Source organism: Tursiops truncatus, chromosome 1, assembly GCF_011762595.2.
Source record: "Tursiops truncatus isolate mTurTru1 chromosome 1, mTurTru1.mat.Y, whole genome shotgun sequence".
Lineage (NCBI taxonomy): Eukaryota > Metazoa > Chordata > Mammalia > Artiodactyla > Delphinidae > Tursiops > Tursiops truncatus.
Genome location: NC_047034.1, coordinates 162359603 through 162373488, shown reverse-complemented (window position 1 = coordinate 162373488; position 13886 = coordinate 162359603). Strand labels below are relative to the sequence as shown.

The window sequence follows — 13886 nt, the reverse complement described above, 5'->3', positions numbered from 1 at the left end:
TGATGAGATCCGGCTCCTCAGCAGAGATGGAGGCCAAGCAAATAATTACCTGCCGTTTGGTAGTGCCAAGAAAAAAATAATAAAGGAGATAAAAGGACAGAAGGCAAGTGCGAAGTAGTATTTAGATGGGCAGCAAGGGAAGGCCCTTGGATGAGGTGGAGACACCTGAGTGAAGGGAGGGAGGCCACCTGGATACCTGGGGAAGCTATGCCCTCTCCCACCTGGTGCCTGCCCAACCCAGGATCTGTGACCCCCATGTGCTGCCCAGACACAGCTGCTGAGGCCCCAGTGGGGGTGGGATCCAGCTGTGTGGAACAGGAGCCATGGGACCCTCAGGACTTTATGATGCTTCCGGCAGGATGGGCCTGGTAGCAGGGCAGGTGGACAAGAGACACCAAGCTGAGGGGTAGAAGAAAGAGGTTGGGCTTTGAAGTTTGCCCTGCCTTGGCCACTATCTCACATGTGACCTTAGGTAAAGAGCATCCATCCAGAGACCCCAGTTTGTGCCTCTGTAAAATGGGAACAGCATCTCCTGCGGGGCTGGCATGGGGTCTGAAGGAGGTAGGAGTCCAGTGCTACTCCTCGTCCAGCTCTTTGGGGTCTGAGTTTGGGGTGGGGGGAAGAGGTGAAGCGTGTCCAGAGGTGTGAGGGGGGAGTGTGGGGCTGTGTTTCTGGGACTTTCCTCGCTGAGGTCAGCGGCCCGAAATAGCCGCGCTTCAGTGAGCGCGTCGAGGTTTGGTCACTGGCTCTCTGCCCCGCCCGCTGCGGGCAGCCGTCCAGCCACAGCGCGGGCCCCTTCCGCTGTCACATCTCCCTGCAGGATGGCGAGAACCTGGCCAAACGCTCGGCGCTACGTGAACGCGACCTCAGGGGACTCCGATGAGCTGAGGCTGGCGCGGCTGCGGACGACCTCGCCGAGGTCCACGGGCACGCCTTGCTGCGTTCCCTCGCCTTGGGTCCCACTGCATCTACTCCGACAGCAGTGGCTGTGAGTGCAGCCTGTCGTGGCGCCCGCCAATCAGGGAGCAGAGGCTGACTCCGGGCACGCCTCCCGTGCCGTCAATCATCCAGCCCCCGGAAGCCCCGCCCAGTGGCCTGGCCTGAGAAAGGCCTTGAAGGGCTGGTGGGTGGGGCCTCTAGAAGGATGAAAATAACACCCCTGTGAATCGCGCACTTTATAGCTGACCTGAGAAATACAGGCAGGTGAATAGTTTTATAAGTTTTAAAATATATTTGTTCACTCAGTCACTCGTCCACCCATCCGTCTGTCCATCCAGCTGTCCACCCACTCAACCAAAGCTATTGGACGCCTCTTGTGTGCCAGGCGCTGAGCTGGGTGCTGGCGGTAAATAACGATGAGTCCTGTGCTTGTGCTCAGAGAGCTCAAGTCTAGTGAGCAGGTCTGACAGTAACAAAATGCTTATACCAATCGTGCTGTTATTACAACCGTGATCAATTCTAGGAACATAAGGTACAGGCTGCTGGAATAACGGAGTGTTTAATTTAGACTGGGGGCTCAGGTCTCTGGAGAAGTCACATTCCAGCTGACTCCTGAAGCAACAAGAGTGTTCCAAGCAGAGGAAAGAGCTTGTGGACAGGCACTGAACTTGGCAGGCTCTTGGAGGGTTCTGGGAAGGGAAAAGAGGCCAGTATGGCTGGAAAAGAGTTGGGGGAGGGGAAGGAAGGTGAGGTAAGACTGTGGAGATTTAGGGGAGCAGGTTATTAAAGACCTTGAAGGCCAAAGCAAGGAAGTAGAATTTTTAAAAAAATAAATTTATTTATTTATGTTATTTTTGGCTCTGTTGGGTCCTCGTTGCTGCGCGCGGGCTTTCTTTTAGTTGCGGCGAGCGGGGGCTACTCTTCGTTGTGGTGCGTGGGTTTCTCATTGCGATGGCTTCTCTTGTTGCGGAGCACGGGCTCTAGGCACGCAGGCTTCAGCAGTTGTGGCACGCGGGCTTCAGCAGCTGTGGCTTGCGGGCTCTAGAGCACAGACTCAGTAGTTGTGACACACGGGCTTAGTTGCTCCACGGCATGTGGGATCTTCCCGGGCCAGGGCTCGAACCTGTGTCCCCTGCACTGGCAGGCAGATTCTTTACCACTGTGCCACCAGGAAAGCCCAGGAAGTAGAATTTTATGCTAAGTGTGATGGGCAGCCACCGTTGGTTTTGAGGGGGTTGGGGCGGATGTCACTTGATCTACTTTGTTTTCAGATCTTCCTGACTCTATGTGGAGAATAGACAAGAGTGAACACAGGGGGGCAAGAGTGGACACAGGGAGACCCATTAGAAGGACCTTGTAGTTGCCCTCCAGGCCTGAGGGTAGTGAGCTAGATGCTGAGAGGGGGGCCATGTGGGTGGAGACGTGTGAACAGACTAAAGAAATAATTAGAAAATAGAATCTCCAGGCTGCCTGGTTGCTCAGTTGAATGGGGTTGGATGGGTGAGGCAGAAGGAGATTAACATTAAGTTCCTTGACTGGACAGTCACTTATAGAGTCCCCTCTGGGTGCCAGGCACTGTCCTAGTGAGGCTGACTGGGTTTGAATCCTGGCCTGTCACTTGCCAGCTGTTTACCTCGGGGAAGTGATTTGACCTCTCTCTGCCTTGATTTCTTTTCTGTAAAATGAGGATCCTAATAACACCTAAGAAGATTGTGGTAAAGGGACTTCCCTGGTGGTCCAGTGGGTAAGACTCTGCGGCCCCGGTTCAATCCCTAGTCGGGGAACTAAGTCCCACATGCACGCCGCAACTAAGAGTTCGCACGCTGCAATGAAGATCCCGTGTGCTGCAACTAAGACCTGGCACAGCCTAAATAAACAAATAAATATTAAAAAAAAAGAAGATTGTGGTAAGGATGACATGAGTCAATATATGTAAAACCTTGGATCTGGGTGTTTGGGACTGGGTTCTGAAGCTGAGTACTTGGACTTGAGTATTTGGGGCTGAGGGCTTGGGCCTGCTTCTTGAAGTAACCAAGCCCCATTTCTTCACTGGCCTCACATAGAAAATCGAAACAGGATCATATGCTAGCACAGTGGTTCCCACACTTGCCTGTCTGCACATTAGAATCACCCAGAGATTTTTTTTTTAACTGCCGAAGCCCAAGGCTACACCCCAGACCAGTTAAATCATAATCTCTGTGGGTGAGACACAGGTATCTGTATGTTTTGAGGCCTCCAAGTAATCCCCAGCAGCGGATAAGTTTGGGAACCACTCTGGTAGAGAGAAACAAGGAGGCTGCTTTAAAGTAGTGGTCAGGGAGGGCTTCTCCGAGTAGGTGACATTTGAGCGGAGACCCCAGAGTGAAGAAGGAACTGTCACTGGAAGGTCATGGGGAAGGCCTTTGTCTAGTCTCGGTTCCTGCATGCCTGGAGGTGCCTTTGGGCCTACTTCTTTGAGTAACCAAGGTGCCATTTGTTTACTGGTCTTGTACAAATGAACTGCCCCTAACCTGACTCTCCTCTCTGTGGCTTCACAGCACGTGGGAAAGGTGTGACCCTGCCTGTCTGCACTGTCTGCTTCATGGAGACCCCAGAGGGAAAGGAAATAGAAGGCTGCCCTGGGCCACTTCCTAGGGTCTTCCTAGGGCCTTCCTCTCCCTCTGAGCCAGGAAGCCCGCGCTCTCTAATCTTCTGCCCCTCCCTCACAGCCATCTGCTTAAAGGAAGTGGCTCTTTAGTTCTTCACAGGAAGCCACAGGCCTCCTCTGCCTCAGCTCCCTCCGGCTACTGCTGACCCAGGCCCTCTGCTGGCCCAGGTCCCCTTCAAGTCTGGGTCCAGGGATGCCCTCTTCCTGGCATCACCATCTGCTGCCCAGACAAGAAATGTTTGTGTGGAGTGCTCCTCTCATTGCCTTTAAATCCCTGTGGCTCAGGTCTGGAAGCACAGGCTGGAAGTGAGACCTGATTGCAGAGGGTCCTGAATGCTGTGCTCAGGAGATCCCAGCATTGCAGGACTGAGGGTCTGGAAGGAGAGGAAGAGGCAGGCCCTGCAGGGATCCTGAGCGTTGACCACTCCTGTGAGCTTCAGGAGCTCCTGCTGCAGAGCAGGCGCAGGGCCTGAATCTTTTTGGTCTCTAACATCTATGGGGGGCCTGGCCCCAGGGAGGGCTGTTGATCTTGGTGGAGCTGCTGGAGGAGAATTCAGGCTGAGGATTCCAGGCTGGGACTGTATTGCCACCTGGTGGCCACATCCATGCATAGAGCAATGGAATTGTGGGAGGCTTGCCTGGAGAGGGAGTGAGTGGACTTTCAAGGGTCTGGGGGCCAGGGAGGGCCTTAAAGAATAAAAGAAATCTCTAGATAAAGGGATTTTTATCAAAGAGCAAGACACCTCTAACTTGAGCACTTTGGAAAGACATTCTAGGTCTAGAGGAGAGTCTAACACTTCCCTTCCTCTGTTTTATAGACTAGGACACTGAGGTCCAGAGAGAAATGATGATGTCAGAGGACCTCAATGCTGTTTTCCATCAAGTAAGCCACACAGATGGGATCTATTTTTGGGCTTGTGTTAGGGTGTGGTCCCAGAGTGAGGAACTGCCCTGCTAGTTTCTAGCCACCCTCATTTGTGACCAAACAGGCATCTCTCAGCACCATCACCCACCTTAGTCACCAAAGTTGGCACCACAAGGTGGCTTTTGGTAGCTTCCAAAAATAAAATCTCAGAGGACTGGGACCTGACAGGACCCAGGGGATTCAGAAGTCTGTGCTTCAGGCTCAGCAGTTGTAGAGCAGGAAGCGCTCGGAGACTCTGATGTCCAGCCCCCCTGGTTTTGAAAATGAGGAAGCTGGGACTCAGAGAGGGCAAGTAACCTGCCTGAGTGCCCCCCCCGGAGCTGGGCCAGGACTCAGCATTGTGTCTTTCTGAAGGCCATTGTCAAGGAGAAGTCCAAAGGTGATTAGCATGTCCGGACTTGTTGCACTAGTGAATTCTGGTTTGTATCCATCATTCTGTCTCCTACTTTGTAGACAAGACAATTGTGGTCCGTGAAAGTTGACAAGGGCCAGGATGGGTGAAAGGAGATGGGGGTGAGGAGGTGGTGACAGGGAGGGAGAAAGGGGGTCATGGATGCTTTGGGAGGCTCCTAGTTTGTACGCTATGGGCTCCAAGTACGTAGGAACTGGGTCTCTTCCACTGCAGTGTCCTTAACACTTGGCACAGTGCCTGACACAGAGTGAGCGCCCAGCAAACCGCTGCAGAATGAAAGCAAAGATTTATCCTGCACAGGCCCAAAGGGATCCTGTGGTAGGCAGAGGATCTCCTTAAAGACAAGTCATTGCCAGTGTCATTCAGCTTGAGAATTGCTGAGGCCTCAGATCTAAAATCTGGGGGTAGAGCTGTCCATTTCTCTCTGGCCTTGATGCTGTGCAAGGCAATATGATGTCTAAGGAGGGTGTTTGCCCCTGGGGCAGGCTGCCCGCTCTTAGGAGGAAGGAAGAACAGGGGCTGTGAGCCCCAGAAAGTAAACCCTGACTCTACAGTTAGAGCATCTCATTCTTGGCTGTTGTTTGGCTCTTTCCTCTTTGCTTCATGCAAGTTCTTAATCATAATAATAACGGACATTGACTGAGTGCTTACTATGTGCCAGCGTCATGTTAAACTTTCTGTTCATTATTTCATCTAATCTCATAACAAAAACCCCACGAGGTAGATGCTATTATCATTCTCAGTTTACAGGGGAGGAAACTGAGGCACAGAGAAGTGAAGGAACTTGTGCCAGGGCATGCAGGTAGGAGATGGCAGGGCGGGTTTGAACCCAGGTCTGTGGGACTCCAGAGGGACATCCCTAACCACTCTGCTCCACTGCCTTATTGAAAACCCAGCCTCATCTGTGCTAGAGAATATTGAATAAAAGGTTAGGGGCCTGTGTTTACTTGACCACAGTGTTAAAGGGGGTTGAGGTCCCCTCTCCGAGGCCTGCATGGCAGTGACAGCGGGTATTATCAAGGGCTCCCCAGGGAAAGAACAAGTGGTCCAGTCCCTCCTTCCCATGAAAGTTGGGAAAGGTAAAGGGACAGGTAGATGGGCGGAGACTAACCTCAGGTTCAATTCTACCCACATATATTGAGCACCTACTGTGTGCCAGGCACTGGGGAGGAGAGATGAATTAGACGCAGTGCCCGCCGTGAAGGGGCTGAGGGATACACGTTTCTGTCTCTGGGATATCAACTCTACAGACTGGGGTGCAGTTACCAGGCCTGGGAGAGTGTGATGCTTGAGACCCCATCCCCTCCTGGGCAGAGGTCCACTCCATCTGCCCCTCAGTGAATGGCCCGAACAAAGGCAGGACTCAGCTGAGGCCCAGTGGTGATTATCAGGGCAGGGGACTCAGCTCAGCTTCCGCTCTTGGACACAAGCTGTGGAGACAGTGTTTGAGGTGCAGATAGTGCTTGCACCACCTGTGTCCCCTCTTCCACAAACACTGCTTCTCTGGGGGCCTGGGGCAAGCCAGCTGAGGCAAACCATTGCCACCTGCAGGGGTGGCGCTGGACCTGGGGATGGGAGCAAGCACGAAGGAGCCTCTTACCCACCTCCATACATTTGTAATCGAAGAAGAAATTCTGGATTAGAAGTGGGGCTGGGTAGGGGAGGCCTGAGGACAGCTGGCTTGGCCCTGTAGTGACCAGCTTTTGTAGTTCACACATGGCCACTTCCCAGGGGTGCAGATCTCTCTAGAAGGCTGGTCTGGTATCGAGGCTGGTACACCCACTCAGACCAGAACCACAGCACGATTGGTGCTAGAACCAGCCCTAGCTTTACTACCAAACAATTTCCAGGGCCTTTTTGCCCTCCCCCTGCCTAAGTCCTGGCACTCTCGTTCACTGAACAGGCCTCCCAAACCTCAGATCCTCCCAAGGGCTTGGCCTTCCCTTCCCCCTCAGAAGGCATGTAGGCTCCGCATGAAAACTGCCTACCCTGTCCCCAGAGTTTTCTGAGGGAAGGGAGGCCTTGTTGACCCCCCAGAAGCTGCTGTTACACCGTTTCCCCAAGACAAATGTCTGGCCTTCTATCCTGCGCCTGAGGGAGACTACTCTAGCACTTCTTTGGAGAATGGAGATCTGGCTTCTCCATCTCTGCCCAATCAGGGAAGTAGTTGGAAACTTCTCTCACCGAAAACAGAAAGAATCTGCCTCCCCAGGAACCCTGAGAAATAGAGCCTGAGCATTCAGGCTGTGACAGGAGTAGCAGCTCTGCTGGGAAGGAGTCCCGGAGGAGGAGATGTCTGCGCTGGGTTATGAGCTTCAGAAGGACATTCTAGGCAGAGAGAACAGAATACGCCGAGGCTCAGAGGCAAAATCAGCTAGTTCTGCCCCAGGAGCTGTGATGGCCTTTGGGGGAAATGCGGGTGGGGTGTGTGGATGAGGCAGCCCAGAGCCAGATCTTGTGGGGCTTCTCATAGCCAGCACGACTCACAGCAGGACAGAGTGTTTTCTGAGAGACGTTTATTCTGTTTTTTTTACCTAGGTCATTGCCAAGTGTGAAAGAGGAACCTCTGGACTGCAGCTGGAAAAGGAAGACAAGGAGGAAGGAGCGGGGTCCAGGGAGCTGCTAGCTACTCCTCATCCGCTCTCTCCTTCCCTCTGCTTTCGGTTTGCTTGTGGACAGTATAGCCCAGAAGGGCCCCAATCTTGGCCATGAGGGCACTGCCACCGTTAGCCCCTGTAAAGCAAATACAGTTGGTGAGAGAACAACCATCTTATAACACAGGACTGTTTCTAGCCTTGCCCACACCCTTCACCTCTCACTGCTGGGGTGCAGCCTGGTCTGTGTCTTCCTCTCTGCCCCCTCTGAGAAGGGCTGTGTCCTTTTGGGCTGGTTCTTTGGGCTTTTGCCATCCAGAATTGAGGGAAGATGGAGGGTTCAGAAAGGCAGAGGGGCAGTTTGTCAGGGGTGGTTTTTCTGTAGGATTTTGGACGCCTCAGAGGGGGAGAGAAAAAACAAAAAAGAAAGGGCTGGAAGAAAGAGAGAGAGAGAGGTGAAAGCACGTTTTTTAGAAGCACCATTCTGTGCTCTGTATCCATCCCCTTCATGATGTTCAAGAAATGCAAGAGCAGGGTTAGTATGAGATTGAATCGGGTCCCTTCACCACATTTCTTTGGCACTCTGGTTCTCTGGGATTGAGGAGACTCATAAAATGTTAAATTGAGGATGTTTATCCTGGTTAACGCATGAGGAAACTGAGAGACTTGTGACTTGGTCAAAGCATTAGTGAAGGCTCTGGCCTTAGAGTCTGAAAACCAGAAGGCAGACTGACTGGGTTTGAATCCTGGCCGTGGTGCTAACTATATGGGAGAATTTGAGTAAATTCCTTAATCCCTGGGTGCCTCAGTTTCCCCATTAAGTGGTGGGGATTAGAAGAAGCCCCACCTAGTAGAGCTGAGTTAGCCTGTGAAAAGGGCTCAGGACAGAAAAGAGGGCCACCTGGGCCGGCCCACACTCACCCAGGCTCTGCAGCGTGGCCACCAGCCCCCCGGCGGGCACTCCGCCCCCGTTCGCCACGGCCGACCAGCTCATCAGCGAGGCAGCCACCGAGTTGGCGGCGATGCCTGTGCTCGTGAAGCCCAGCGCGGGCAGCGCCACAGCCATGAGCCCTGGAGGAAGATGAAGCAGTGAGGGACGCCAGCCGCAGGGCCCGCCCCACCTTCCGGGGCTCCCCGCCCTCCAGACCCACCTCCTCCGACGGCCATGTAGGTCAGCGTGCCCCAGAACCCGGACTCACTTTCTTCTGGAAGGAGAGTGGGCAATGTCCAGTGGGGAGCAGGGTCCCCCTACTCTGTGCCTGATGCTCCGGACCACCCCCGGAGGTGGGGCCACCATCCTCCCATTTCGGAGAGCCTCAATGAAGGGAAGGGACTTTTCCCAGGGCGCTCTGCCTGGTACAGAACTGGCATGAACTCATTTAGGGAGAATGGAAGAATTGACAGAGCAGGGATTCGAATCTGGGACTCCAGCTACAGGGACCCCGCGCCGCGCTGTCCATTGGAATAGCTTCTCTCGTTCAGAGGCACGCCTGGGTCTCGAAACCAGGGATCCTGAAACTCTCCGCTTCTTTATCCCGGAGTCCCCAGGTGCCCCAGGATCCTTACCTGTCTCCTCGCAGCCGCAGGTGTTGAGTAGCAGGTAGCACAAGACGAGCGATACCGCCTTCTGCCGCATGGTGGCACAGCGCAAGGCTTTGTCGCCGTACTTGGGATGAGGGAGAGGGAAGAGACGGTCCCCAGAGCCCTATTGGAGCCACTCCCGCTCTATTGTATTCCCTTTAGATTCGAGGGGGAGTCCACAAAAAGCAGCAAGATGCTCTGGACTGAGCCCAGGACCCCTCTAAGGAGCCGCAGGCTTTCCGTTTCCTCACGGCACCAGCGGGCTGATGTTCCTGCCACACCGGTGGTTATGAGAATTACAGGATGGAATCCTCTCCGGTACAGTGCCTGGCATGCACTGTGCACTCAGCGGAAGTCAGCTAGTATCATTACTGTGGTTTCCGTTTCTGGCTTTGTCTGGTTTTGTCATAAGCAGGATACCTGGGGCTTCTCTGAGCCTGTTTCCTTATCCCTAAGGTGGGCCTATTAATAAAGCCTATTTCGGAGGGTGGCTGTGAGTTTTGCAACCGTTCACCACTATATCCCTAGCAATTAGAACAGTGCCTGTCACACAGAATGTTCTAAACGATGGTTGATGATAGATTTATTCTCCCACTGCATTGAATATTTACAGGCCCCAAACACTGGCTTCACATCAACTTCCTTTCTCACAAAGAAAGCAGAGAGGGGTAAAGGAGCTTGCCCAGGGTCACACAAGAAATTGTGCAGCCTAGACACAAACTCAAGACTGCAGAATCCAAAACCTATGCTCTTTCCATTACACAGCAAAATAGAAACACACTTCCCTTCCCCCACCACAACTCACCTCTAATGTGAACTTTGTCCGCTCAAAGCATTTTCCTTGAATTGAAAACGAACAAAAAACCCAAACCACTTCCCCTCTACTGAGCACTTCCTCAGCACTTTATGGTACAAGGTTATTTATACCCATAGCAACCCCATAAAGTAGGTACCTTTGTTCTAAACCACACGTTATAGATAAGGAAACTGAAGCTCAGAAAAGTAATAATCCCAAGCCTGCTAAACTAGGGAGTAGCAGTCAGGATTTAAAGCCACAATTGACTAATGCCCAAACCCACACTTTGAATATCTACTTCAGATCACTTCATCTATCCTCAAAGACAAACTCACTGTCACATTAGATTCTGCAATAAAGGGGTTTCAGAAATCGTCCAGTCCTTTGGACAGGTAGCTTGATTCTCATTTTACAGATGAGGAACTAAAGCCCAAGGAGGTGAAGTGGCAGGGTTAAGGCCAGAGACTGCTGACATGGCACCTATAAGCTAAGTTTCATGACTCTTGGGGTTTTGCAACCCAACCCCCTAAAAGCCCACCAACACATCCCCTCAGACCACTCTGAGTCCAGGGCACTCAGGGGTGTAGACTCCCTGAAGAATGGGCATCCCGGCTCTCATGGCATAAGCCTCAAGGGCAGGCAGCCTGGCAGAGGTTGGCAGCTTGACACCCACATCTCATAGCTTCTGGGTTTACCTTGGAGGAGAGCAGAGAAGGAAGCTTCCTGCCTGCAGCCTGCTGATAGACGGGAACAGCAGTGAGGTAACAGCTCTTAGGCTCGTTTTTTATAGCCCTTTCAGATTGCCCCCAGGTGGCCAATCCCTGTCAGAGTTTCTAGTTTTGGTTCCCCGAGCTCTGCGGAATCTTTTCTCTTCCCCTCCTGCTCTGCTCAGTGACAACATCTCTGCTGAGCTGCCTACTGGCCAAAAAGTGTAATTCAAGTCGGAGACTTTCCGAATAGCTAAGAGTATTCAAAGCAGGTCAAACTAGAGTGAGATCCACAGCCCTACTGGGCTTAGTGAAGCCCGATCACCAGCTCCTCCTGGGGCAGAAGGTCTTTCACAGTTTAATTCAATTAATAATAATGCCTACCACTTATTGAGCACTTGCAGCATACAAGGGCCAAGAAAGAGATCCAATCCCACAACAGTCTTGTGAAGTACTAGAACTGTTTATAATCCTATTTCGCAGAAGAGGAGATTAAAACTTGCGGAAATGAAATCACTCCATTCCATTGTTCTCTCAGGCTGGCTGCTTCTGGGTGATGGGCATATGGTAAGACCAGTGAAGCCCATGTTCATGAGGCCATTGTCACATATCCTTTGCCATAAAATGAGTCTTCTGGCTCTGGGTAATGGATTGAGCATTCTTTCAACCTTTGGATGGCGATGCTTGCAGAACTAGAAATGCAAACCATATTTGGAGTACATAATTCCAGTAAGGATGAATCATTGCTTCCTGCAAGGTGGAAGGGGGTTGATACAATTGACCTGCCCACGGAGGGCTGGCTGCCCTCCCTGACCAATGTTTCTATGCTGCTGCCTGCTGCTGGCTGGTTGACTAATTGTTGGCCGTTGTCAGATCAGCCTCGATGAAAGGGAGCCCAAGTTGTTGGGTCCATTCATAGCCTCCATCCTTGCCACTATGGCCACCATTTTATGGGTCTTTTGCAAAGCAACAGGGTGGCTAACTTTAGAGGCTAGCTGACATCCATAAGATGGGACATTTGGCCATCTGGCTGGAGAGCCTCGATGGTCTCTGGTGAGCATTAATGTGAGACACAAGATCTGCATACTTTGCACCCACTCCGATAAGTTCATCTATGTGCCCCTTACCCAGACCTGCTTGTCTCTGAAATTCTGCTCTTTCTCTTTCCATGCCCTTGACCAACTAGCCAAGCCATTTGCCAGTTATTAGGAATTAGTGTATATCTGTGCTTCAGTCATATCTTCCTCCATACAAAAGGAAGGACAAAGTATATTGCTTGGAGTTTTGCCCCAAGGGAGTTTACCGCCGTCCTTCAGGGCTACCCCCACTTGGGGTTGTAATAGAGTGGTTCATTTCCAGCTTGTGCCTATACTGACTTGCGTGTAAATTGGCTTCTACTCCCTTCCTCCTTTATCAGTTTGCTATAGGGCACCGTCCATGAGGCCATAGGTATGAATTAAAGGAGAGGTGTCAGATCAACAGAGTTAGATGCCATGGGAGTCTGAGCTGCCTGTTCATTTGATTTACTCATGCCTCTGAACTCTTTGAGCCCAGCCCTGAATGTACCACTTCCATCATATTGGATTGCTGCTGTGCCTGTCTGATAACATCTAGCTTTAGACGTACAGCCACCTGACATCTGGTGGTCACATGCTCAGTCACTACTGGGGCCCAGTGACACATCAGAACCTTTTTGTTCAAATGGACCATGGTAATTATGGCCTTACTCCAGAATCCTAGGGGTCCTCACTGCAACTCTCCTATTTGAGCTTTCAGAGACTCCCCACAGAAACTTTATCCACCACAGATTCCTCAAGCAACATTGTATCTGCAGGATCATATAATCCAAAGTGGCCGCGTTGCCTGTTTTATGATCTGAACCTGCTATACAGTCCTCTGTTGGTCTGGGCGCCACTCAGAATTGGCAGCTTTCCAGGTCACCTAATAAAGGGTTGGAGAAGTAGTTCTAAGCGTGTCTATTCTGTCTCCAAAATCTAAAGAGGCCCCCCCAAAACTGTGCATTTTTCTAAGAGATATGTGAGGTGAGATAACTTGTCCTGGCATGCCCCAAACCACTGAACCCCTAAAAATATTCCCAGTGTGGCAGGACCATGAATCTTCACGCAATTTATCTTCCACTCCCTGGCAAATATGGTGCTTACCATTTCCTTTTCATGTCCAATGAGCATGACGTCATCAATATAGTGGACCAATATGATGTTCTGTGGGATGTCAAGGTGATCAAGTTCCCTGAAGACTATAGATAACAGAGAGCAGGAAAGTTAACAAAGCCCTGAGGGGAGAGAGTGAAGGTGCTCTCACTGTCCTATTGTGATGTAAAGGCAAACTAACTGCCTTTGATCATCTCTTCTCTCGGGTATTGAAAAGAAAGCATTTGCTAAATCAATAACCACACACAAGTGTTCGAGATTGTGCTGATATGCTCCAGTAAAGATACCACATCCAGGAGAACATCTCTGATTGGGGCTATCACATGGTTAAGTTCACAGTGATCTATCCATCTTCTACCTGATCCATCTGTTTTCCTGGAGGCTAGACAGGTGAATTGAATGGGGATACGATGGGGAATCCAAGCTCAGCTAAAGTATTAGATCAGAAATAATACTGCACAAATCAGCTGTAGGGCAGTGTAATGGTTAATTTTACGTGTTAACTTGGCTAGGCCACAGTACCTGGATATTTGGTCAAACGCTACTCTAGATGCTGCTGTGAGGTAGTTTTTACATGAGATTTATATTTAAATCAGTATACTTTGAGTAAAGAAGATTACCTTCCATAATGTGGGTGCGCCTCATTCAGTCAGTTAAAAGCCTTAAGAGCTAAAAAATCCTGACTCTCCCTTGGAAGAGGGAATTCTGCCTGCAGTCTGCCTTTGGGCTCAAGCTGTATTATCAATTCTTCCCTGGGTCGCCAAGTGGCCAGCCTACCCTGAAGATTGTGCACTTGCCGGCCTCCACAATTGCATGAGTTAATTCCTTAAAATAAATCACTCTCTTACTATATATGTACACATCCTATTGGTTCTCTGTTTCTTTGGAGAACTCTGACTAATACAGGGAGTTTCAGGAGCTTCTGCTTGGCTTTTCCTATCATTATAGCCTTTACTCTGCAGATCGTGGAATCAATGAAAGGATTCTGTCAGCTTCTTTGGGACCCATTGGACTTAAACTCCATCTATCTCACCTGCGCTCCTTTACTCCCTGCTCTAGCCAGAGAACTCTGTTTTGTGTCAATTCAGACTCCATCTCTTTAACAATCTTTCAA

At 51.0% G+C, this 13886-nt stretch overlaps 1 protein-coding gene across 3 annotated transcripts; it reads right to left on the bottom strand.

Moving 5' to 3' along the window:
* Window positions 1–1727: 1727 nt before the first annotated feature.
* Window positions 1728–10697, bottom strand: IFI6 (interferon alpha inducible protein 6). Of its 3 annotated transcripts, none has more exons than XR_002176863.3 (5): window positions 9084–10578; window positions 8669–8722; window positions 8439–8588; window positions 7736–7949; window positions 1728–7656 (listed from the first exon to the last, which is right to left on the bottom strand). XR_002176863.3 is itself a non-coding variant. In XM_073793467.1 (5 exons), exons 2-5 carry the CDS (start codon window positions 9151–9153, stop codon window positions 7550–7552), a joined length of 381 nt encoding a protein of 126 aa, XP_073649568.1. In that variant the 5' UTR covers window positions 9154–9183; window positions 10590–10697; the 3' UTR covers window positions 7403–7549. The 3 variants fall into 3 exon arrangements, 2 of the variants coding, with proteins under 2 accessions (XP_073649568.1, XP_019793288.1); XM_073793467.1 differs by lacking the exon at window positions 7736–7949 and adding an exon at window positions 10590–10697 and having other exon boundaries at window positions 7403–7656; window positions 9084–9183; XM_019937729.3 differs by lacking the exons at window positions 7736–7949; window positions 8669–8722 and adding an exon at window positions 10590–10696 and having other exon boundaries at window positions 7403–7656; window positions 9084–9183.
* Window positions 10698–13886: the final 3189 nt, after the last annotated feature.

Coding starts and splice junctions, on each gene's coding strand:
- IFI6 (XM_073793467.1), bottom strand. CDS start 9,153: ATGCGGCAGAAGGCGGTATCGCTCGTCTTGTGCTACCTGCTACTCAAC. Junction 8,723..9,083: donor CTGCGGCTGCGAGGAGACAG/GTAAGGATCCTG, acceptor CTCTCCTTCCAG/AAGAAAGTGAGTCCGGGTTC. Junction 8,589..8,668: donor CTACATGGCCGTCGGAGGAG/GTGGGTCTGGAG, acceptor ATCTTCCTCCAG/GGCTCATGGCTGTGGCGCTG.